This window comes from Ammodytes marinus (assembly GCF_949987685.1).
Source record: "Ammodytes marinus genome assembly, chromosome: 23".
Classification (NCBI taxonomy): domain Eukaryota; kingdom Metazoa; phylum Chordata; class Actinopteri; order Uranoscopiformes; family Ammodytidae; genus Ammodytes; species Ammodytes marinus.
The window spans coordinates 14,276,043-14,299,907 of record NC_137227.1 but is presented as its reverse complement, the minus strand read 5'-3'; the positions used below and the strand labels follow the sequence as shown (position 1 = coordinate 14,299,907).

General features: G+C 42.3%; 1 protein-coding gene across 2 annotated transcripts in view; it reads right to left on the bottom strand.

Moving 5' to 3' along the window:
- The window catches only part of svep1 (sushi, von Willebrand factor type A, EGF and pentraxin domain containing 1), a 104,311-nt gene that overhangs the window by 35,446 nt on the left and 45,000 nt on the right, over window positions 1-23,865 (bottom strand). For both annotated transcript variants that reach the window (XM_080052063.1, XM_080052064.1), the window contains exons 4-7: window positions 7,944-8,102; window positions 6,568-6,747; window positions 4,085-4,264; window positions 546-740 (exon numbers count right to left, since the gene is read on the bottom strand). In XM_080052063.1, coding sequence (XP_079908189.1) covers window positions 546-740; window positions 4,085-4,264; window positions 6,568-6,747; window positions 7,944-8,102 — 714 coding nt within the window. The remainder of the gene's footprint in view (window positions 1-545; window positions 741-4,084; window positions 4,265-6,567; window positions 6,748-7,943; window positions 8,103-23,865) is intronic.

The window sequence follows — 23,865 nt, the reverse complement described above, 5'->3', positions numbered from 1 at the left end:
AATAAGGTCAACACTGCTGATCAAGTTTTTCACAGGAGGGGAATGGTCTTAGGTAGTTTCTCTAATTCAAGCCTAGTCTGCAGAAGATCCATAAACACATATTTTAAAAGAATAGTTAAACATTTTGTTATACCTTTATTTGCTTCCTTGCAGACTTTACCGCTTTCAAATCTGTGTCACAGTTAACGCCTCATTAAATTACAAATGTATCCTTTTTAACCTTATTCACAAAAAGCACAGAATATTAATTTTAATGCTAGGCATATTTTTTATCTTGAGCTCTCTGTTTCCAAGTGTTTCTGCTAAACTAAAACTCTTTCTAAGAGAAGTATAAGCGTTTTTCCTAAAATGCTTTACATATACCTTACCAAAATGAAATGACTAATCCAATAGTTGAAAAAATCCTTACCTAGATTGCACTAAGTCTTGACCTTTGACATCCACATAATTAACATGCTTGTTACGATCCAATTAATGGTTGACCCTGAACTCTGACCTCATGACAGCGCAAGTAAAAAGGTAAACTCACACACACACAAACCCACCTGTACAGACGGCTTTATGCACATTAGCTGTCCAGTTCCCGGAGCCCAGGCACACCGCCTTTCTGTTTCCCTGGAGACTGTAACCTTGGCGACAGGTGAGCAAGCAAGCGGTGCCCGGCGACACTGCCCTCTTCCCACAGGCAGGGGGCGACAGCAAGATGTTCTTCAGGGTCAAGATGGGGGGACAGCGAACCTCTAGGGGACGGAGCGGAGAGAAACCAAGACATGAATCTGATATCTGACAAAGTTTATTTTGTTCCTGGAAAAATATCAGCAAATACTAAAGCTTTGCCTGAAGGCCAGAGTTGAGCTGGATTCCACATCCCGTGTTTCTATATCAAAAGAAGTTTATTAGAGCTGCATTGATCAGAATTGGCCTGACGGAGCAGAAAAGAAGGAACAGAACAGGCAAATAAACCTCTTCCAAGATCATGAACGTGTTTCCTGTGTTTGTGATAATATCTTGCCTTCAGCTGGCTCCACTATGAAAGCCAACAAAACAAAAAAGCTATTTTCAGAGGCTGTCTAAAAAAAACTGGCACCAAAACAACAAACATTTGGTCAGAAATCCCTGACCACAGGACTCACACACTGGAGGCTTTTGATGCATTTTTGGGTTGCAGGCCAGTGCGGCTTTCACTTGTTGATGGATAGATTCTAAATCTCTCCTTCTCCAACTCCCATTTCATTGGCTTTAGCAGTAGGGGCTATAAAGGGGAACAGTCGCAGAGAGGGGGATCCAGAGAGGGAGATTTCAATCAGATGAAAGAATACCTCTGCATCCTCTCAGTGCAGCCAAGGCCATCCCGTTTCACCACAGTGCAAACAAACACTAAAAACAAACCGCTCAGCTGCTACAGAACCCGCCTTAGCTGGTTTAAAGGTGGAGTCAGTGATTCTGGAGGTGGCTTGTGGTCATATACATATAATATCTCCTCACGATCTGCTACCTCGCAATACTGTGTGGGAGCTGGAAAAAAAGCTGGTGGTAAAACACAGCCTAGGCTCTGTAATCTGGTATGTAAACAAAGAGTATGTAAACAAACAGTAGCGACATGCCCGTTTACATAGCCAAGGCAGCGTATAAACACTGTTTGTTTGTTTTTCAGCGCACACACAGTACGGACAGGTGCGGATCGGCAGGAGTTATTCACTGATTTTGACTAAATGTGATTTTGACAACAAGCATTCTCCATTCTCCGGTTAACGACAGTCTGCACTGAAGCTCTGCGATGGTCATACAAACAAACTGCAACTCAGCCAGAGCACACAGGAAAGAGATGGTATTTATCGATAAGCAAAGAGTTTTTTTGCGGAAGCAGACGGGTCGGGTTTTTAAATAGAGTAGCAAGCCAGTTTGTTGGAAGTGAGTCAGAGCCAGCCGGAGACTTGTGGCTCTCACACTATCGCTTTTTTGTGTGTTGGTGTGCCTGACCTGGGTGCTCTCTGTGTGTGCAACTATTTTAACTTAACTATCAGTTCTGAAGAGTGTGGGTTATTTTGTTGTGCATGTGTATACGCAGTGGCTGTAGTTTGGCTATGAGAAAGCAGATGTATCTTTCTCCGGATGATTAGTGTGGCTCTGTGCAAATACACAACATCTGTTTAACCACTGTGTGTGTGTGTGTGTGTGTGTGTGTGTGTTTGTGTGTGTGTGTGTGTGTGTGTGTGTCTGTGTGTATGAGTGTATGCTCTTGTGTGTGTGTTTACATATGTGTGTTAAACCACATGTTTTTATGCAGAATACCACTATCATGTGTCATTCAGTTGATTCATTTTCTTAGTGTTTTTTCCAGACAGACAGACAGGAATCACTCAGCAAAAGCTAAACACATAATTGGAGCCTTCAGTTAAATGCAGTCAAGCTATAAGGAAGATGTACTGCTAGAGAAATCTACTGTGTGTTGAAGGGAACGCAGGGCTTTTCTTGGCAAAAAAAATGTAATTGAATAACCAAATAAAGAAATCTAATTTACCTCCATAATGGAGGGAACCACAAGACTTTGAATGAAGACATTACAAAAGAAAACATAAAGAACAAGGGTTGAGATGGATGGATTTCCCTCGGAGAGAACAGCAGTAAAGTACATTTAACTAGTTAGTGGGGCGACTGTGGCTCAGTTAGTAGAGCGAGTTGGCCGATGATCAAAGTGTTGGAAGTTCGATCCCCGCCCTGCCACCTGTGTCATAGTTGTTGTGTCCTTGGGCAAGACACTTAACCCACCTTGCCTTGTGTGAATGTCGATAGTTAGCCTGCTATCGGTTTACGAATGTGTGTGTGAATGGTAACATGGGAAAGGAAAACAGGTCTCCCTTACAAAAGAGTCTTTGGTCTCAATGGGATATACCTGTATAAATAAAGGTTGAAAAGAAACTGGGATTAAACTGTGAGTGTCTCCTGACAGATTCTCTATCTATTGCTATAATGGTCACAAATACTTTTTCAACAATGAGTTCATAACCAAAACAAAACAGGTTATGTACAAACAAATAAGCTGTGTCTTAAATAAGATGCAACATTTTTTTTTACCTATTAAACTTTCTAAATGTGGTCCTCATAACAGCCTTATTCATGCTTAACCCATTGATGACTATGGCAATCTAGGATGCATGTCCTTAATGCCTGAGGGTTTTCTGAAAAAATAGTACGAATTGTCAAGTCTACCAAAACCTTAATATCTAAGCCTGTGTAGCACATAGAAACATGAAATAAAATACATTTAAAAGTTAAGGTTCACAGGTTTTATTTAAACATGCTCCGCTTACAAACCAACAAATATTTCTAAAAATCGTCAAAATTAGATGAATTAGAAAATTATTAAATATTGTTAATAAATAGATGCAATGTGTTGTGTGATTTTCGTCAGTAGTCTATAGTAGACCTTGATTCTGCGCACCAAACGCCACTAACTGTTCTGTCGCCGACATAGCTGGCGTATTTTTTTTATTTTTTTGTTTTATTTTTTTATTTTTTTGATTGACGTGATTTTCGGCAAACCACACAACTTTTGGGTGGTCACATGGTCTTCAAAAAATCAACAAAACCCACCTCATGTGTATTTGAACCAATGACAGTGCATTTTATGCTGGGAATGCCATGAAAATTAGATAAAGTAATAATGCTGCGCGACGCAGCATCAGGCAGGAGAGCCAATGTGGCATCGCGCAGCAGCCGTCATCAATGGGTTAAATGTGTGGCCTCCTTTGCTTTTGAATCAATAAAATATTAGGACAAAAAATAAATTAAAAATAAATTTGCACTTAGGTCTTCAGTGCATGTTGCACCTACCTGTAAGCACTTACATGTGGCCCTTTGCAGTTCGGCTTATTTCAAGCTAATGTGCTTACCTGATTCTTGCTGTTCTGAGCTTGCACCTTCATGGTTGAATGCACTTATTTGAACTCGCTTTGGATAAAAGCATCAGCTAAATGAAATGTGATGTGATTTAATAACAACATGAAGCAGAATTTCTCAGTCTTTTCTGTTTGGCTAAGACAGGTTGAGAGAGTGTACTGTTTCGGGGGTGAAGGAGGCTTACCCACACACCGAGGTTGGGGTGCGCTCCACTGGGAGTTTGCCTTGCAGGTGAGTCTGGCCTCTCCCTCCAGCCTGTGGCCTCGCTCGCAGCTCGCCTGACATTCCATTCTGTGGGAGGAGCCGCCGTCGCTGCACTTCAGGAAGCCGTGCTGCGGCCGAGACAGGGACGGGCAGGAGCGGACTGCAGGGTAAACAAAAATAAAACATGAGAATACAATCTAGCAAACACAGAAAAATAGACTGTTAAACTGTATGTATCGCTTTGTTTCATTGCCACCATGTCTTGTTGTGTTGTTGTTTTTAACCTCCTCCTATTTACTAGTTGCTGTAGGCACTTGAAAACTGCAACACACAACTGAAATCTCTTTCTTAAAAAAAAATCTAAAGTTTAGAGAAACAGGGAGAGACAGCAACTGATCCAAAATCAACACAGACAGGGATTGAAAAAGCATTTTTACAACTACCTTGTATGGTTTGTTTTTGCCAATTTATTGGCCTATAAAAAAGTGACAACCACAGAAAACATTCAACACTGACACAAAGACACTTTTTGATTAACTGCTTCTTCAAGATGACTAAAACCAATTTTAATCATTTAGTCAATAACACTGTTTATGTTACCAAATGCTTCCCGCGCAAAATATGAGTTGTAACTTAAACACAGGTAGAGTATGAGAGGAGGAGAAAGCATTAAATCAGCGGTAGGAATGTTCAGCACAACTATCATCTTTAGCTCCGACTGGGGGCCTATCATTTAACCTAAAGTGTGAAAAGCCCCTGTGAAATAAAGGAATGGATCCTCCTGTTATGTGTGCCTGGTCTTAGTTACACTGAGGTCTGGGAGAGGGCGTGCGCCGTGCAGTGTGTTGTTTCTCATCGCCACCCAAAGACAGACAGACGGGTTCAGAGGAGACCCCCTCCCTAAGGGCTCCACGAGCTGTGAGGTCCTACAGTATGTGGCAAAGACTAGACTAAGTGTAACACACACAAGCAGATGTATGTGCAGCGCAGCACAGCACACACTCAGAAAATATATATACAAAAAGCCACAACCATAAATCTTCAACACACACCCTTGAATATTCAGTGTCTTGGTATTTCTATGAGTCACACTGTTGCCGTTGTTCTGTTAAAACGGGCATTTTCCTCATTAATCACTTGACCTCTCAAACTCCTTTCTTTTTCCCCTTGCTCACACTCTTGCTTCCTCCTGTCCATCCTTTCCTTATAACCTCTCTTTCTATAAAGGCCCGACAGGTAAAGATTTTTTGAGGCCGATGCTGATGCCGATATTAGGGAGTAAACAAAAGCAATTATCGACATATCAGCTGATTAAAAAACAAATAAATAAATATTATTTTTTGTCAAAATGTGTTACAGGAACTTTGTTTGTGTAACGTTATGTGGGGCATTTCGAAACTCAGACATTAGGCCTTTTTTTTCTTCTGCAAGGCATGTCTATATGAATACGCATAAGCATACAAATGGTGAATTAATTACTATCATTAAATTAAGGTAGTAGATAGGTGTATAAGACAAGTAAAGTCACTGAAAACTCTAGTAATCTTAAATTAAAACCATTCCCTAAGACAAGACACTAAGACACATTCCCTGCACTTTATTAGGAAAAATGTAAGTGTTAACATCAGTGTCTATCTGACAACATTTGGCCGATGATAATTATTTTCAGATAGTCTATAATTGGTCGGGCTCTCCTTTCTTCCAATCTCTCTTCCATGAACTCTCTCGCTCTCTCTCTCTCTCTCTAACTAAATCCTCCCAAGTTTTCTCCGTCCAAACATCTGGCCTGGCAGACAGCAGTAGTCTCCCAGTAAATGTTGATTCCTTGTTCAGTCTAAACACATATGATCTCAATACACGGCGTCACTCTCACTCTTGCTTGTGGTGAGGACTCGGCAGTGAATCGGTACAAGAACAAATCATCTTGCTCTTAATGAGTCGATTTAGTGCTACATAAATGTTTATGAACGTTCAAAGACATTAGAAAGGAGGGCGGAAGGCTGTGCGGGCTTTGATGAACGATAGCTGAGATGTGTGGTGTGGAGAGGAACCTGCTGGGATCAATCAGACAAAAATATTTTGTTTTAATCACTATAATGCCCAAAGCATCATATTGTAAGATTTAAAAAAGTATGCGTCTTACAGATTAAACAACTAAGAGATGACAGGAAATGAGGTGGGGAGAGAGACGGGGAAGATAAATCATGTGGACTGGACCTACAAAAGTAGGCTAGACGCCTCCCATTGCTCTACAACCTATATCTAATAGACTGGAGGAAAATATAGCACAAATACTACACAAATAAGTTTTATCTTATATAGTACAATAATACAAATCTTATTGTTCTTGGTACAAACTGTATAAAAAGCGTCATGCTCAAACCACCAATATTAGGTCGAGATTTGAGTTGAAGCTGATTAGTCAATTAGTTCAAAATACATTCTCAGCAGGTTTTTTTTTACCTCTGCAGCTGGCAGGTGTGCCCGACCAGGTGCCGTCAGCCTGGCACAGTCTGATGCTGGTTCCGTGGAGGTCAAAGTCGGGCTGGCATCGCACACCGCAGGCTGCCTCAAAGTGGTTGTTGCATACGTTTTGGATGAAAAAGCCGCTTTCTGGAGGAGACAGGGCTGGACAGTGTACCACTGGAAGAAGAAAAAGAATTGGGAGAACATTTTTGTGAAATCCTTAATCTCACATTGTTGCTAAGTACACAAAGAGAAATGCAGAGAAACGTCTGCTGGTGGAAAACACTGACTGACATTTTGGAAAGTTAATGTTGCTGACAAATAGGATAAGACAGTGAAAAAGAAAGGATAAATGCAGGTTGTCAAAAATCAACTCCATGGTCTATAAAGATAGAGGAAGAAGGCATCAAACTGATGATTAATGAACATTATTGTGTTCAGATGACTTGCTGTGTGGAAATCACTGACTCATTCTAATAGGAATGGGAGGGCCACTCACTTTACTGGAAGCCGATTATCTGATGCTAACGTTTTACTTCTGTGGAATACAGTCTTTATGTTCCAGGTGATTTATCTTCATGTATCACTCCATTTTACAAATGGTCCAGATTTCCACCGCCATAACTCATTGTCATTCAGTGGCCACACATTTGCCCATATTTCTTACTTCATGAACCACGTTTAAATAGTTGAAATATGGCCTGACAGAAATATTATATGATTTCTCTGATTATTTATTTATCCAGTTTTCTTTACTGACTGGCAGTCTTTGTCATTGTTAATATATAAAGTAACTTATTAGTTGCTATAGAGAAATGTTTCCTTTGCATATTTTCGAGGAGGAAACCCTGTGTAATCACAGATTGAGCCAAGCTCTGTCTCGCTGTGTTTCTTTGAGGTAAAACTGTTCAAACCTGTGCCAATTTGACATTGCTAAAGCATCAATTTCAGACCCAATACACCTCCTTCTTCTTATGGTTTTTGGTTCCTAAAAGTATCTTTAAAGGGTCATCAAGCAGTCACAAGATGTTGTAACCATTCTGTTCCAGTATAATAATGGAAAATCAGCAATATTGAAGTTATGTAATGCCTTTTTCCTTGGCTTTTCTTTTGATTATTATTAAGTTATTACAAGCATGCTGTGATTCCAATGGTATTCAGCAATTAATATTGCTCTCACTAAATGGTCACTACTGCTAATTGCTTTGTTAAAACACTGTTGTTTCTGCAGTCATTTCTCAACACAAAAAATAAATGTTAGGTGAAAGCTTTCAAGAACAGGAAAAGTCACTAATGTGTTAATATTCGTAAAGTGATTTTCTTGCAAAAAGCTCAAATAGCCTGTATCAATATAGCGTATTAGTTGCTCTCACCCTGGCAGGTCATTCCTATTGGCAGGAAGCCCGGCTTGCAGGCGCAGTCACTGAGGGAGGTGCTGCCGGGCTGGGAGGTGTGCTGCAGGTCGGGGCAGGACAGGCAGGTGCTCAGGCTCCCCGGGGTTCCCTCTGGTTTGTAGGTGCCAGGTGGACACGCTGGTAGGAGAAGAAGAAGAAATACTGTAGTCAAACATATTCCAATAGTATAGTATAGTCATAGTGCTCACTTTAATGTCACACACAGAAGAAAAAGACACAAAGAGACAGCTGGATGGAAATATTTGATGACGGGCTTGTATAAAAGACAGTCGAGATGAAATTTAAAAACTGCCTTAATGCTACAAGACAGCTCAAAAAGCTTTGAGACTGGAACTGAAAAACAGCTTTACAGATTTATGTGGAGACGTGGATCATGTCTGGACATGTTAGTGGCGGAAAATGTGGCTAAACCATTTTCACTGGCCTCGCTAGAAAAGACAAATTCAGTTCAGCGTCTTAATTATTTCAAGCAGGGGGAAATCTGTTTTCAGGCTCAGAACACGATTGAATCATTTTATTACAAAGAAATGCAACAATCAATGAAAGCTTTACGAGCATCTAAAAACAGTTGTTCTTCGCATGTAAGCACACATGGGCTACATTAGAAGAAAAAACACTTTTGATCACCTGCATAAGCTCACAGACGCACACAGACATAATACAGTGTGTTATGCGTTAGCATCACCTGAGTCCTATCAGAGGACATACTCTTAAGATGAAGACACAAGGGTCATATTAAGGTCCTCCAACATTCCTTCATTCACTATCAATTTACTTTGATAAAATAAATAGTCTCGGTGTATCTATTGCATTGCAGAAGAGTAAAAGTATATGACTGAATCCATCACATGGTCTTTTCTCTCACGCAGATCAGTCTGGCCTTTCTCCAATCTCTGCATCCAGACCTAACATCTGTCCCTTAGTGGAAGGCAGCCCTTTATTTGTTCACGTAGTCATCAATCTAGCCTGCAGTCAGACCGGGCCCTCCCCACTTTCCGTCTGTAAGTGGAAGGCAGCCCCTGATTGGTTCATGTAGTTGTCAATCTGGTAATTTTTTGACGAATGTGAAACTTGTGAAATCACGCTGGTCTCGCCAGGCTATTATCAAAGGGTTTAAAGGTTACTTTCACATGGGACTGTTCCTAAATGACAGATTACCTGATTACATGTGATGTCATTCATGTGCATCCAATCCGCTGATTTTCGGAGATCTCATAAAAAGTCTCTGATGTTTAACTTTAAATTAGCTCCAAAATTCTGATACTGATTATTTGAATTATGTCATTTCCAGGGAGAACAGCCACCTTATCTGACATTACATGGGTAGTTTCACACAAGCAATTTGCTTTTCTGGTAATTCCCATAATTCAAAGCGATTACTGGTGCACTTTGCAAGAAAACAAAACAAAAGTCAAAGCTATTTTCTTCTATGTTGTTTCCCCCCCTGTGTATTCAAACAAGCCGCTATATCTTTGATGAGTACTGCAACTTTTATTTACACAAATAAATGATTCACACCAACTGTTGACCAGTCACGTCCGGAAGAGAGCGTTTATATATGGAGGCTGTAGTCACACAACAACAATTTAAAAACAAATTGGACAATGTATTGACCATCAAAGTCATTGTAGATTGGTTGGACCAACGATTGGTTGGATAATTGTCTCTTAATTATAATTGCCTTTTTTTTTTTTTTTTTTACATAATAACGGACTTTTCCTGTACAACTGTGCCTCCATTACCTTTTTAATTCGATTAAATGTAATTTTCTTATGTACAGTATTTGGATGTGAGTGCATTGTGTTGTTATTATGTTGTCAGATTGTTGCTAAACCGCATAATTAGACAGGAATATATTACATTACATAAATATACATAAAAGTATCCAAAAAAGATCATTTATTATTAATAAATAACAGGAGTCATTTCTTTCCCAGGTGCTGTAAAGTTACTCCCGCCAGAGTCTGTTCAAGCAAATCCAAATGTTGTTTGCATTAATTGGAAAAACAAACTCATAGTAGTTATTGGCTACAGCAGTTTCCAAAGTCAAAGAGAAAAAGGGAGTTTCGGACAGCTTATTTGACACTTTAATATGGTGGTGGTGGTGTGCTATTTCTGTGAAAAATAGCATAAACTTTCACAACCAACACCCACACACATAATTTAACCTTTTTAATAAAAAAATTAAAAAGTTAAAAATCTTTAAACCCGGGGCGCCCTTAGCTCAGTTGGTAGTGCGCCCCCCCCCCCCCGGGCCGGGCCCAGCAGCAGACCCAGGTTCCATTCCCGCCCGCGGTCGCTCTCTGCATGTCACTTCCCTCTCTGCCCCATGTCACCTCTATCTCTCTGCACTGTCAATAAAGCATAAAAATGCCCAAAAAATAATCTTAAAAAAATCAAAAATAATCTTTAAACCCAATGGGATTTATAATGGGATTCAACGCCCTTTTAGTGTAAGCAGCAAGACTAGCATTTTTAAATTTTACAACTATTTGAAGCCTAAAACATTATAATATCACTTAATATCACTGTCTATGTTGGCATCCAGTTTATGATGTTAAGCTTAAATAAACTGTGTGAAAAACCACATTCACCGAGCAGGTTCATTTACAAGCCGCCCTGTCCGTTAGGTTCAACAGAGAATCCACAGTACTACTAATATCCTTCACAACTCATTAAGCCTGAGGCCAGGTGTGAATTTCCACTGTTGACCCAATGCCCAGCCCGGTCCGGCCCGGCCTCCCCCCTCCACACACACACACACACACGGTCCCCTAAAACCCATAAGCAGGTCAGTTAACCGACTGTAAAGCAGGCTGGCTTTACAGTCGGCTGCTGGCACTGAAATGCACCCAGTAACCCACATCAAACAAACACAGAAAAAACATGTGGTATACCTGTTCGTGTTTTCAGACAGTGTTTTTGTGTGTGTGTGTGTGTGTGTGTGTGTGTGTGTGTGTGTGTGTGTGTGTGTGTGTGTGTGTGTGTGTGTGTGTGTGTGTGTGTCAGTCTGCAGTTTTCATTTGATAACAAAAGCAGCCGATGCAACAACTTCTCCATCCTGTGTCTTTTGAACTGAGACGACTCATTGGAGGCTTCTTACATAAGACGGACTCGGCAGCTAAAAGTGTCCGCTCTGTTCAGGTCTTCGGGAATCTGTTTTTACAGCTACATTTAAAAGGTTTACAGGAGGCCCAGTCCTTTTTTTAATGGGAATAATAATTCACCCGGAGCGCAACAGTGGAAATACTGTAATCGCAAAAAATATAAAATTTCAGTTCCTGGAAGGTTTGCAGCATGTGCTAGAAATGTACACACAGAGAGAGATGCACTAACACACAAACACAAACACACGTGCACACACACAGACACACATACACACAGAAACGCACACACACCCACCCACCCACACAAACAGATACACAGAGTTCAGATCTGGCCTCTGGCTAAGGGAAACTGGACGATGGAGGGACGGTTGAACAGGAAGGGACCAATGATGAAAAGAATGAGCAGCAGCCATGATTGTGAAATACAAAAAAGGCAAAAAGTTGGAACATGGACATGGAGAAAAACTGTGTGAATTTCCTTTCAAATGTATCATTGCTCCATGACTTGAGCCAACAGTCAGACCCCGCACTGAAACTAATTGTGTTTGGAACCTCTGAAACACGCGGAAGCCAAGAGTCTCGTTTTGGGTCCATTTACTTACTGCCTATGGCTGCGGAGTTAACTCTGCCGCACTGTAGCCTTCATTTACAGAGGAAGTGGATCGTCAGCGGGCCAAATGAACATAAAACAGAAAGAGCCTGCTGTGTCTGAGCTGGCTGTAGTGTGTGTGTGTGTGTGTGTGTGTGTGTGTGTGTGTGTGTGTGTGTGTGTGTGTGTGTGTGTGTGTGTGTGTGTGTGTCTGGCTGTGGCCACATGGAGGGACAGCAGCTGGTCAAAGAGAACTACTGTATGCATTAATGATCTTAGGAAAGGAAAGAGTGAGCCTCTATGATCAGAAGCTATTTATTTATAGTTAAAGCAATATTTGAGCGATCCTAATGACAAATAATGAAGTTAAATCATGTGTCAAAACATCACCAGCTTTCAAACTTTCCGATTTTTAGAACGTCCTTTTGTAAATTATTCTTTTTGAATAGTGTCTTTAAAAAAATCTAATTCATCAGAGAGAAATATTGCTTTTATAAAGGAAGTTGTGAGTACGCCAAATAATAATTTTTGAGAGAAGACGGGAGAAGAGATAAACAGACTTATCAGAATGGATGTCTGATTTTGCAACGAGACATGTCTCCCTTATCATTCCTTTGACTCCCACAGACCTGAGGTCTGCTCGGCCTCCTTTTGAAGGATAGCAATGGAAATATTTGGTATTTCTAATTACCCTTTTCCCCAGTAGTGCCTGTGTATAGTAGCCAAAACTTGATATACATCTTTTTTCCTCTGTGCCATAGACCTAAATGGTGCCCAGGCAGAAACTATTAAAAAAAGTATCGGTGAACCAGCCTGTTGCACTGAGGAACATGCTACTACATTCAAGTGAACAAAGTTAGATTTCGAAGAATACAGAGAACCACATGTTAATATACGTATGAAAATGATTTCTCCTGTTTGAGTAATGTTTACTAGAACTACAGTGTTGAGGTGTTTACAAAAAGGCAGGTTAATACACTAATGCATAGTTGGTTTTGGTGTTTTCATCGATATATGCTACAGAATCAGCCATATCATTTAAAAGGATTAATTTAGCATTACACTTCAATAACATTATGTCACGATTAGGGATGTAACAATATACCGCAAAACGGTTGTTCGCGATATGAAAAGGCCACGAATGTCAACCGTAAGTTTTTTCTTGTTATACCGCGTCACGGTATTACAGGCGAGCGTGCATGGTAAATGCGCTCCGTCATTGTGGAGAGTCTGGTGAGCAATGTTGTCATAAACGTAGCACTCAATCTAACACTGTATTGGTCACACCAACATTGGAAACCAAACAATAACACATTGACACAACATCTTATCACTGAAACATGACTTCTAACTTTAAACTGAACAGTCACGTCTCACGTGGGCCGTTGTTTACACTAGCGCGTGCAGCTTCGCCACATTGAGTCACGTAGCAGCAAAGAAGAGAGAGAAAGAGAAAAGGGAGCTAGATAGAGAAAAAGATCGACAGAGTAGCTTACCAGACTGAAGAGAAAGTTGCTCGCGGGTCAATTATATCATTATGAATCCAGGCGAACGTGAGGAAATGAGATTATAAAAAAAATTAAAAATTAAAAATTAGAACAGAATAGAATAGAATCCACCGCGACCGCGCGTTCAATCCCCGGTAAAGTCGGCGAACTTCCGTGAAAGGCAGATGAAGGAAATAAGTCCAAAGATCCTTGATATATTCATCACAACTTCACGTGAACTCAGCATAGACAGTATATAAAAGCTACCAGCATGTTGCGCAATACTATGGAATCCCTACTATGTCAAACTTAGGTGACACTACTTTGGTCAAATGAAGGTGAAAGTGTGAGGAAGGGAGGGGGAGAGGAGTGCACTGCAAAAACATTGATTTTGAGACTGCAATTTAATATCAAATAAAAATCATAAATAAATATTTTACAGAGTTCATTGTGTCTGTCATAATGTAGGCCTATTAAGGTAAAACATGGCTTGTAAAAATAGAGTTGATAAGCAAATAAAACATAAATAAATGGGGAAATTATCACTCTATTTAAATAATTTTTATTTTATACATACTTTTACAGTTACAGACAAGTGACTAAATTAAGTTTAGATTTAAAATTCCTATTTCAGTTTGAAAAATATAGGTGTAAAGCTTCTTTAAAAATAGCAGTAGAGAAGCAGTGTCTTTGTTTTGGTGATAAGTTGTTTAAATCTCTCAGAAATCTCTTCTTCATATTAAGATATAAAAAGTTTGGATTATTCTTGCGTTTATGTTTTAGTTAAATCAGCGTTACACCATTTAATTTAAGGGGGTAGAAATGAATTCCGCGCTTAATATCGTATCGTGATATCGTGATATCAATCGCAATATCGTATCGTACCCAAAATTTCATATCGTTACATCCCTAGTCACGATAGACACCAGATCCTTTTTTTTATTCCACACATTTTTCTTCCTTTTAAAAACCCGGTGCCTACATTACCCACCAGGCTCTTGAAAGAGTGAACTATCTTTACCTTCTCTTAAGTTGAACATTTAGGAGAGAAAAAAAAGAGAATACTAAAAGGACTAAACAGACAATGAATAAACTGAGCAAAGGCCAACTCATCTGTTAAAGTCCTTTGTCCTAATCTGAAGTAGGTCATTTGAACTGGCGGACGTCTGACCCGGGAGCCAAAAGTTACTATCACACGAGAATCTCTGGTGTCTCTAGGGAGAAGGCTGCGTTCGATTAGCAAAACCTAAAAACAGACTGGGACGGAAACGATGAAAGGCAATCCAGAGGGAGACAGAAGAACATCTGCCTTCTCTGCCACAATCACAAACAGAGAAAAGAGAGAGTGGTTTATATCTTAGTGGGACGTATTCTGCGTATTCCTACGAAATCCACAAACACATGCTTGCAAACACACATGCCAATCCATACAGTACTCATACACACACACCGCTTCCCACATGTTATCTTGAATACAAACCAATAATTTTTTTTAATTTAAAACAGTGGGAGTTTAAAAAAAATATATTTTCTAGAATATCAATCCTCGAAATGGGTAAAACTTGCAAGCAAGTGTGGTTCATCAGTAGATCTGGGTCAGATCTGGTTTATTCATTCTTACATCACAAGCTTTGGTTTCCTTTTTTGAATGAATCTGCTTTGTAGAAAAAGGTATAATTTTGGTATTAGTACAAAAGTCAAGTACCTTACCAGCACTTCCATAGAACACTTTAAAATATAGCATTCCCTTTTCACAAGATCAAATTGCAATGCCACTTTAGGATTGCCCCTCTCAAATGAACAGAAACATTTATGTTTTTCTTTGTCTTTGCTGTATTTGTTCTTATTTTATTTTGACATACTGAATGTCCACATTGTCATCCATCCATACATTGTACGATTTTATGAAGAAAAATAAAGTGGCCCAAAGCGATGTTGTTCGTTTGAGCTGTTTACAATGTCAGATAACTAGCAAAAAATATGATGATGATTTTGCATCTTTCAAAGAGAAAGTATAAGATTTAGACCTATAATGAGAGCCTATAATTTTAAATAAAAACTATACACTAACTACCTATATAAAAAGTTATATCTGTGCTGTGGTAACCCGAGGGCAATAATGCACGCACACTTGTACTCAGTTTTGGGTCTTTACTGAAACCAATGCTCACAGCATAGTAGCCAAACGTACAGAGACATGCAGGTGGAGCAAACACAATAACCCAACGGCGGGGTACACAGGTGTCGGTCCAAAGGTTCCGGGGTGCAACACTAACTCAGTATATAACACTTCTCCCCCTTTAAGTAAACACTTATAATACGGTTACCCAAACAAACTGAAATTGCATGTATGTCCCCTCATAAAGTACAGAAATTATATTGCACTAAAACTAACTTAAATTCACATTCCAATTTTAGAATTCTAACAACAGGCAATCAACAACATCCGGTAATGCACAACATTTTTTTGTTAGTTTAAAAGTTCAGTCTCTCTGGAGGCTTGTGTTGCCTCTCTGACCTTCTTGGTGCAACAGGAGAGTCGACAGACTGGGTAACAGACTGTGCTGCACTGGGAGGAATTGGGGCAGCGGCAGGGGCAGGTGAGGCAGTTTGCTCAGACAGTCCATCAGGGGGCAGCAACAGTCCATCAATGCACACAGGTGCAACACAGTCCATAGAGCTACTCACACCGTCCTTGTGCGAAACACTCTGAGACCCCTTCTCCTCTGCATCAGTGCGGACACGCACGTGATCTTGGTGCCTGCGAACCTGCCTGCCGTCCAACAAGTCAACCACAAAAGAAACTGGACCAGACTGGCGGTGAATAACTCCTGGCAGCCACTTTGAGCCGCTGGCAAAGTTCTTGACATACACACAGTCCCCCTGCTGTAAAAGCCGCTCCTTTGCATGTTGGTCCCGTCTCACTTTTTGGTTCTCCTGTGATCGGGCAACTTTTGCTACTACATCCGGGCGAAGGAGGTCCAGATGAGATTTGGGCTTTCTCCCTAGCAACATCTCTGCTGGAGGCAAACCAGTGGTTGTGTGTGGAGTAATCCGATACTGGAATAAGAAACGTGCCAGCTTAGTCTCCAGCGTGTGCCCTGTCATTTTCCGCAGTCCATCTTTCAGTGTCTCAACAGCACGCTCTGCTAAACCGTTGGAAGCAGGATGGTATGGTGCAGTCAGGATATGTCGGATTCCATTTTTCTCCACAAACTCTTTGAAAACTTCACTGGTGAAAGTGGGCCCGTTGTCACTGACAACCGTATCTGGTAGCCCGTGGGTGGCAAAGATGCTTCTGAGCGTGTCAGTGGTAACTGGGGCTGTGATATTTGACATGATGTGTGCTTCCATCCACTTTGAATGAGCGTCCATCAGCACCAGGAACATGTGGCCCATAAACGGACCAGCGAAATCCAGGTGGAGCCTGGACCACGGACGTGCCGGCCACTCCCATGGGTGGAGAGGCGCAGGTGCGGGCATCTTCTGGTTACTTTGACACTGTGAACATGCTTTTACCTTTTCTTCCAAAGCACCGTCCATCCCAGGCCACCACACAAACGACCTGGCGAGGCTCTTCATCCTCGACACCCCGGGGTGAGCTTCATGCAGCACTTCCATTATCTGAGCCCGTCCCGCAGGTGGAATAATCACCCTGGAGCCCCAGAGGATACAGCCATCCAGCACACTTAGCTCCAGCTGACGCTTGACATAGGGCTTGAGCTCCTCCTGCTCAACTGATACTGGCCAGCCCTGCAATAGCCATCTCTTTACTTGTGACAGCACCGGGTCTCTTTCAGTCCACTGTTTGATTTGCTTTGCTGTCACCGGAGAGTCAGACAGTCTGTCTAACAAAAACACAGTCTCTGGAAGTAGGTTAGTTTGGCTTGGTGACTCTGGGAGGGGAAGACGGCTGAATGCGTCTGCATTTGCATTTTCACTTCCTGCTTTATACACAATGTGATACTGATACGCTGACAAAGTTAATGCCCAGCGCTGCACTCTTGCTGACGCCATGGGTGAAATACCCTTAGTCTCACTAAACAGGCCCAGCAAGGGCTTATGGTCGGTAAAAATGGTAAATGGGCGACCATAGAGGTACTGGTGGAACCGTTTCACAGCAAAAACTACAGCTAGCCCCTCTTTCTCTAGCTGAGAGTAACCCTTTTCTGCTGATGTGAGAGTGCGAGACACGTACCCAATAGGTTTTTCATCTCCGTCCTCCATACAGTGCGATAGGACCGCCCCCACGCCGTAGGGCAATGCATCACAGGATAAGACAACGTCTTTGTCCGGGTCAAAGTGCACGAGTAGTGTTGCTGAGTGCAACAGTTCTTTTACCTGATGGAAAGCTGTCTCTTGAGCTTGCTGCCAATTCCAGGAACAGTCTTTGTGCAGCAGCTGATAGAGGGGGGCGAGCACAGTGGAGAGCTCAGGCAAGAACTTCCCGTAATAGTTCACTAAGCCCAAGAATGACCTGAGCTCAGCCACATTCTTTGGAGAAGGAGCTTCCTTTATCGCCCTCACCTTCTCTGTCATGGGGGAAAGACCCTGAGCGGAAATCCTGTGACCCAGGTAGGTGACACTTGAAGCCTGAAAAACACATTTACTGCGTTTTAAACGCAGCCCGGCCTCCTTCATTCTCTTTAGCACCTGGTCGAGGTTCTGCAGATGCTCCTCTTCTGTTTTACCTGTCACCAAAATGTCGTCTAGGTAGACAGCGACATGGGGAATGTTCTGCAGGAGGTTGTCCATGGTGCGTTGAAAAATGGCTGGGCTGGACGCGACGCCGAAAACCAGGCGGTTGTACTTAAACAGTCCCTTGTGGGTGTTGATGGTCACATACTGTTTAGAGTCCTCATCCAGCAACAGCTGTTGGTACGCGTGACTCATGTCCAGTTTTGTAAACGTTTGTCCTCCTGCCAGTGTGGCGAACAAATCCTCAACTCGTGGCAAGGGATATGTGTCAAGTTGTGAGGCTTGGTTAATTGTCATTTTGTAATCACCACATACCCGCACCGCACCATCCTCTTTCAGCACAGGCACAATCGGGGCTGCCCAGTCAGAGAACTCCACAGGTTCAATAACACCTGACCGCTGCAGCCTGTCCAACTCTGCTTCCACCTTAGCCTTCATGGCGTATGGCACCGTGCGTGGTTTACAAAAACGTGGTTTTGCGTTGGGGTCCACGGTTAACTTCACTGTTGTGCCGCGGAGGGTGCCAAGCTCATCCTTAAAAACGTCTGCATACTTTGATAGGATGTCTCCAACCACTCTCATGTGCATGATTTCCCCCCAATTGAGGCGGATTTTCTTTAGGAGGTCCCTTCCAATCAGACTAGGTCCCTCCCCGTCTACCACTAACAGCTTCACTTTAGCTGACTGGCCTTCATACATCACATCTACTTCTATAGCTCCCAGTAGAGGAATGCACTCACCGGTGTATTGTCTCAGTCTGATGTTAGTCTTCCTTAAAGCAGGCGCTTTTCCAGAGCACCACAACCTGGAGTAGGTGGTTTGACTTATCACCGAAACTGAGGCACCCGTGTCCACCTCCATCGTCAGCTGTTTTCCGTTTATTTGCAGCGTTGCGCAGATCGGGTCTGCCCGGGGTTCACTCAGGTCCATATTAAACATGTTAAATGAACACTGCTCCTCCGGCTCTTCACTTTGCACATGATGCGTTTTCATTTGGGGTTTTGACTCTTCCCACTCCTTTTTCCATGGCTTTTTAGCACCTCTGCACTTCTTGGCTAGGTGCCCTTTTTTCTGGCAGTTATGGCAAGCGGCATCTTTAAAACCACAGTCATTAGCAAGATGCGCTCCCCTACAGCGGTAACACTCAACTGACTTCATCGGCTTGCCTCTCCCTTCATTAAACAGACGGTTAACGGCGCCCTGTGGCACACTGGCGTTAGCTGCTTGAATGTCTTTAGAGTTGATAGCTGCCGTTTCCATTGCATGAGCAATCTCCAGCGCTTTCTTGAAAGTTAGCGTGACTTCACCTAGCAATCGGCGCTGAATGCTGTCATTGTTGATACCACAGACTAACCTGTCCCGTAGCATGTCGTCAAGCACCGGTCCAAACTCACAATATTCCGACAGTTGTCTCAGCTCCGCCACGAATGCAGCAACTGAAACTCCAGCTTTGCGTGAATGTGTGTGGAACTTGAAGCGCTGAACAATCACTGACGGCCTGGGGTTGTGATGCTCTTGCACCAGCTTCACCAAGTCTTTGAATGACAATTCGCCTGGCTTCCGTGGCGTTGCTAAATTGCGTATCAACTTGTACGTCTTGGCACCGCACGCACTGAGGAGAATCGATCTTTTCCTTTCGACCTCCTTAATGTTATTCGCCAGGAAAAAGTGCTCCAGTCTCTCGACATATTCAATCCAGTCACCATCCAGCTCGACGAATTCACTGAGCGTGCCGACCGTGGTAGTAGCCATGCTGCAAGCTAAAAGTGTGGTAACCCGAGGGCAATAATGCACGCACACTTGTACTCAGTTTTGGGTCTTTACTGAAACCAATGCTCACAGCATAGTAGCCAAACGTACAGAGACATGCAGGTGGAGCAAACACAATAACCCAACGGCGGGGTACACAGGTGTCGGTCCAAAGGTTCCGGGGTGCAACACTAACTCAGTATATAACATGTGCCAACTTTTTTTTTAAAGACTCTAGTCTTTAACTAAACATAGTATCTGATCAAAAATAACTTAACAAGCCTAGGCCTATGATAAGGAGTTAAATACTAACTTGCGATACTTGATATGTTTTTACTCAATTAAAGAGAAACATTTGCGTGGCTACTTAAAAATGATTGAGGTTCAGCCACAGTTAGATTTAGAGTCTTGCCCATTCTTGTTGCTGACCTCTGTTTGGCATTGCTGCTGTGTAAGAATATCCTCAGGTCTTTATTTACTTAGGTAGTTACATACTTTTTTATGGTAATTGAGTCCCTTTAGAGTAGAGACTCTACTGGAAACAGTTATTGTTTTCATGCAAAAAACAGACAAGATTTGGATTTAGGGAACATAACTGTAGCAACAAAATGAGAGGCTAACATTCTGGGCGTTATGTACAATTAAAGAAACAAATATGTCTGTAATAGTTGCGATGCTGTGACCCAATTCTGTCCGTCTGCCTTCATCAAAGCCAAACGATGCAGACTGAGGAAGTTCAGCAATATCGCCAATGGGCTGCTAAATCTGGACAGAGGCCTGGCCACTTGTGGTCGCAGGCAAGAAATGTTGTTAAGTCGGGCCTTTAATTCCAGGGTATTTCACTGAGAAAACAATGTTCACATGCAAGGAAAGTTTACACTCTAAACTAAGACTCCCAAAGCACACTTGAGACGCACAATAGACCCATGGAAATGAACAATTAAAATGTGTAGTCTAGCCCTAAAAAACAGAAAAGACATTCACGCAAAAGGCCTGACAGTTTGAATGTTTCATTTCAGGTAAACACTGTCTGTATAGACATTTATTCTGAGCTAGCAGACTATAATGCTTCTCATGTAGAATTCATCTGGACCACCAGGCTAGCTTAAAACAGAGGGATTAAGGCATGTGAAGAATGTGCAGGAAACATGTGTGCAACTAAGATCAGCAAGTGTCAGAAAGTCAAACACTCAGAAGACAGAAGACTAGTACACGTCTACATTCAACTATGTTGTCTAATTAATTGGTTGCCTCGGTGACAGTAAACCATCCTAATATGACAGCACAGCAGTAACATCTGTCCACCATTGGAGGAGTTTCCCAAGGACTCACAATCTCGTGAATTCGAGAGAAGGTGAATTTGTGAGGCTACCATGTGCAGAATTCCTTGTTAGTGACCATATGGACCAGAGAAACTGTGCCAAACATAATGTACTGTAAATAGGAAAAAGTGTTCTCGAGCATGACACTGGATACCTTCCAGTGTTAATAAAATGACTATTTCAGCTATTTATTATGAACTGGGACATTTTCGGCGGCAGCTTTGGGACCTAAAATCCACTGAGAAAAATCACACAGTAAACCTTCACACAGCTGTCACCTGGTTTAGTATCTGCCCGCCCCGCCTGATGACACTTACTGTATTTTGCCCTCATAGTAGTCCGAAACCAAGACTTGCAATGTGTCTGCGTTTGCAACAACAATAAGGGTCACAGGAATTTTCTGACCTCAATACACGGGTCACATGTAGCAAAGGAAAGCTTGGGAATGTCAGGAGGATCTAAATCACATCGCTACAGATCTTGTTGAAGTCTGGTCTGCCTTCCAGCTGGAGTATGGAGTGAAAAGAGGAGGGTGGGCTGCTGTGGCTGCTCCGCAGCTGTCCACCTAGACGGTCTCCATCTGTGTGTGTGTGTGTGTGTGTGTGTGTGTGTGTGTGTGTGTGACGGACCTCCTTGGACCCCCCCGATCCCGAGAATGTGAAACTTCTGCTATGTGATGCAAAGCAGTCTTTGGAGAGGAAGCTGAGGAAGTTCAGTGGCTGCTCCGTCGCTGTTTGCCTCCTTATTATTCAATCCTATTCCCCACAGGAGAATGACTTCACCTAAATTGCTAGATACTGTACCTCTTATGGATTCCCAAGGACAGGGAGATTTGTCCTGCTAGCTTATTACAGACTCCGGGAACACTGGGGAGCGAGCGAGGCTGACCCGACCGCTAAACAACTGTACAAACACAGGTTGGTCCCCAGTCTGGTTGTGCCTGATTACAGATGTCAGTGTGCTGAGAAATGTTGCGATAAAAGACGGCGGTTATGATCTCAGTACACACTCGGGACGACGTCGCATAACACATGTTTAAAGAAAAAAAGGGTCTGTTATTGTTACATCACCGTTTCGCCAAATTCCTCAAAAGATTTCCACTCTTGCAGACGTGATTTGAAGGATGCATTGTCAGATGCTACGTGGACAAAAAACACACCACCACATGCACACACACAATGTCTGTACATACAGTAATCTATCCATCACACACACTCCACTCTTCCCACAGTAGCGAGCGTTTCCCTGTGGGATTGTGTTGTTTTTGCTAAACAGATTCACTGACAGGGCACAGGCCCATCCAGTGCGCTCGTGTATTTCTGTCTTCCCTATATTAGTATTTAGTAATCATATTTGTTAATGCGTTGTGAAGCAGATGCTTATCCAAATACGACACAAACAACCAGAAAACAATTGTCTTCATTGTCATACTGCCAGCTCTCCACATCCAAACATCATCGCAGACAAAAACTTTTGCAAATGTTTTGTATTCATAGACTCGGAAACAATATAGAAATAAAAACTTTTCTGAGGTTGAGGAAGCTGTCTGATTGGTTGAAAAGAGAAAGAGACAGATGCTTCTCTTCCAGAAAAACTGGCAGCTGCTGACTTCCTCTATCCTCTAGCCTGTGACCCTTGACGTAGCGTGTGTCCCTCCTCATCACCTCCCACCAACTGGAGACATTTCATTCAACAGCTCACACATAAACACACACACACAGACGCACGCACACGCACACACAGACACACACACACAGATGCACGCGCACACACACACACACACACACACACACACACACACACACACACACACACACACAAGTGAGACGGGATGATCAGAAAGTGAAAGGAAGTAGGAGGGAGTTGAAGACAGGCACTGAAGAGGGTCGGTGAAAATATCCAGAGACGGATGGGGGTCACAGGAAGGGACAGACATGTTGGATTTGGGAAAGGGCAAGGGGCCTTGGAAAAGACACTGAAGGAAAAACGCTTACGATGACAAAGGAGAAATTAATTCCACCTTAAATTCCTGTGGGCACATTTGTCAGTCTTAATTATGTGTGAGAGAGCAATGGAAGCAAAACTTACTTAAAATATCTTAAGTGTTTTTTTGAGACATTTATCTACTAATTATTTATGAATGGAAAACATGTAGCCTCTGCTGAAAAAGAACAATACGGAATATGTGACCTATTAACGTTCTAAAAGTTAATGTTTTGTTTTTCCACCTTGCCCCTTGTCAGACCTTCAAAATAGGAATCAGATTAGAGCAGATTTTCCTATTGATTGTAGTCTGCTTAACACTGCTCTGTAAATAGCTCATTTAAGCTGGAGAGAGCGATGGAAAGAGCAGTATATCTGGGAGAGGACCCAGCTGTGTTGGGCAGGACGAAATAAAAGACATTGAAGAAAGGATGGAGGAAATGATGGACGGAGGTGTGTAAAGGACACAGCGTGGTTCCGCTCTGCACCACTGGCTGTTTCACGGCTCCTTGTTTTTTCATGCTCTCCTGCAAAGGAGGCTTCTATTAGGCCTAGTTTATAGCCTCTGTGCCTCCAACCTCCTTCATCTCTGTCTCTTTTGTACATACATTCGTACACACACACACACACACACACAAGGTCCCAGTTTATAACACAAGTCATCTCTGCTTTGCAGCGTACCTGACCTACTAACACGGCAGCAGTAGTCATCAATTAGGGAGTTTTACAGACCTATATGTGTCGTTTAATGAGGGGAGAGAGGGCGGAACGGGGCTGAAACATGTGGCGTCGAGGGAGGAACTAATATGGATTTCAACACTGCCTGTACTTCCAGACTGATGTATACAATGTGCTCTAAAGAGAAAACTTCAAACGCCAAATGACATGAAAGGCCGTCCAAAAACACCTGAGGGCAGCGCAGACACTGTGCCCTTTTAAAACCAG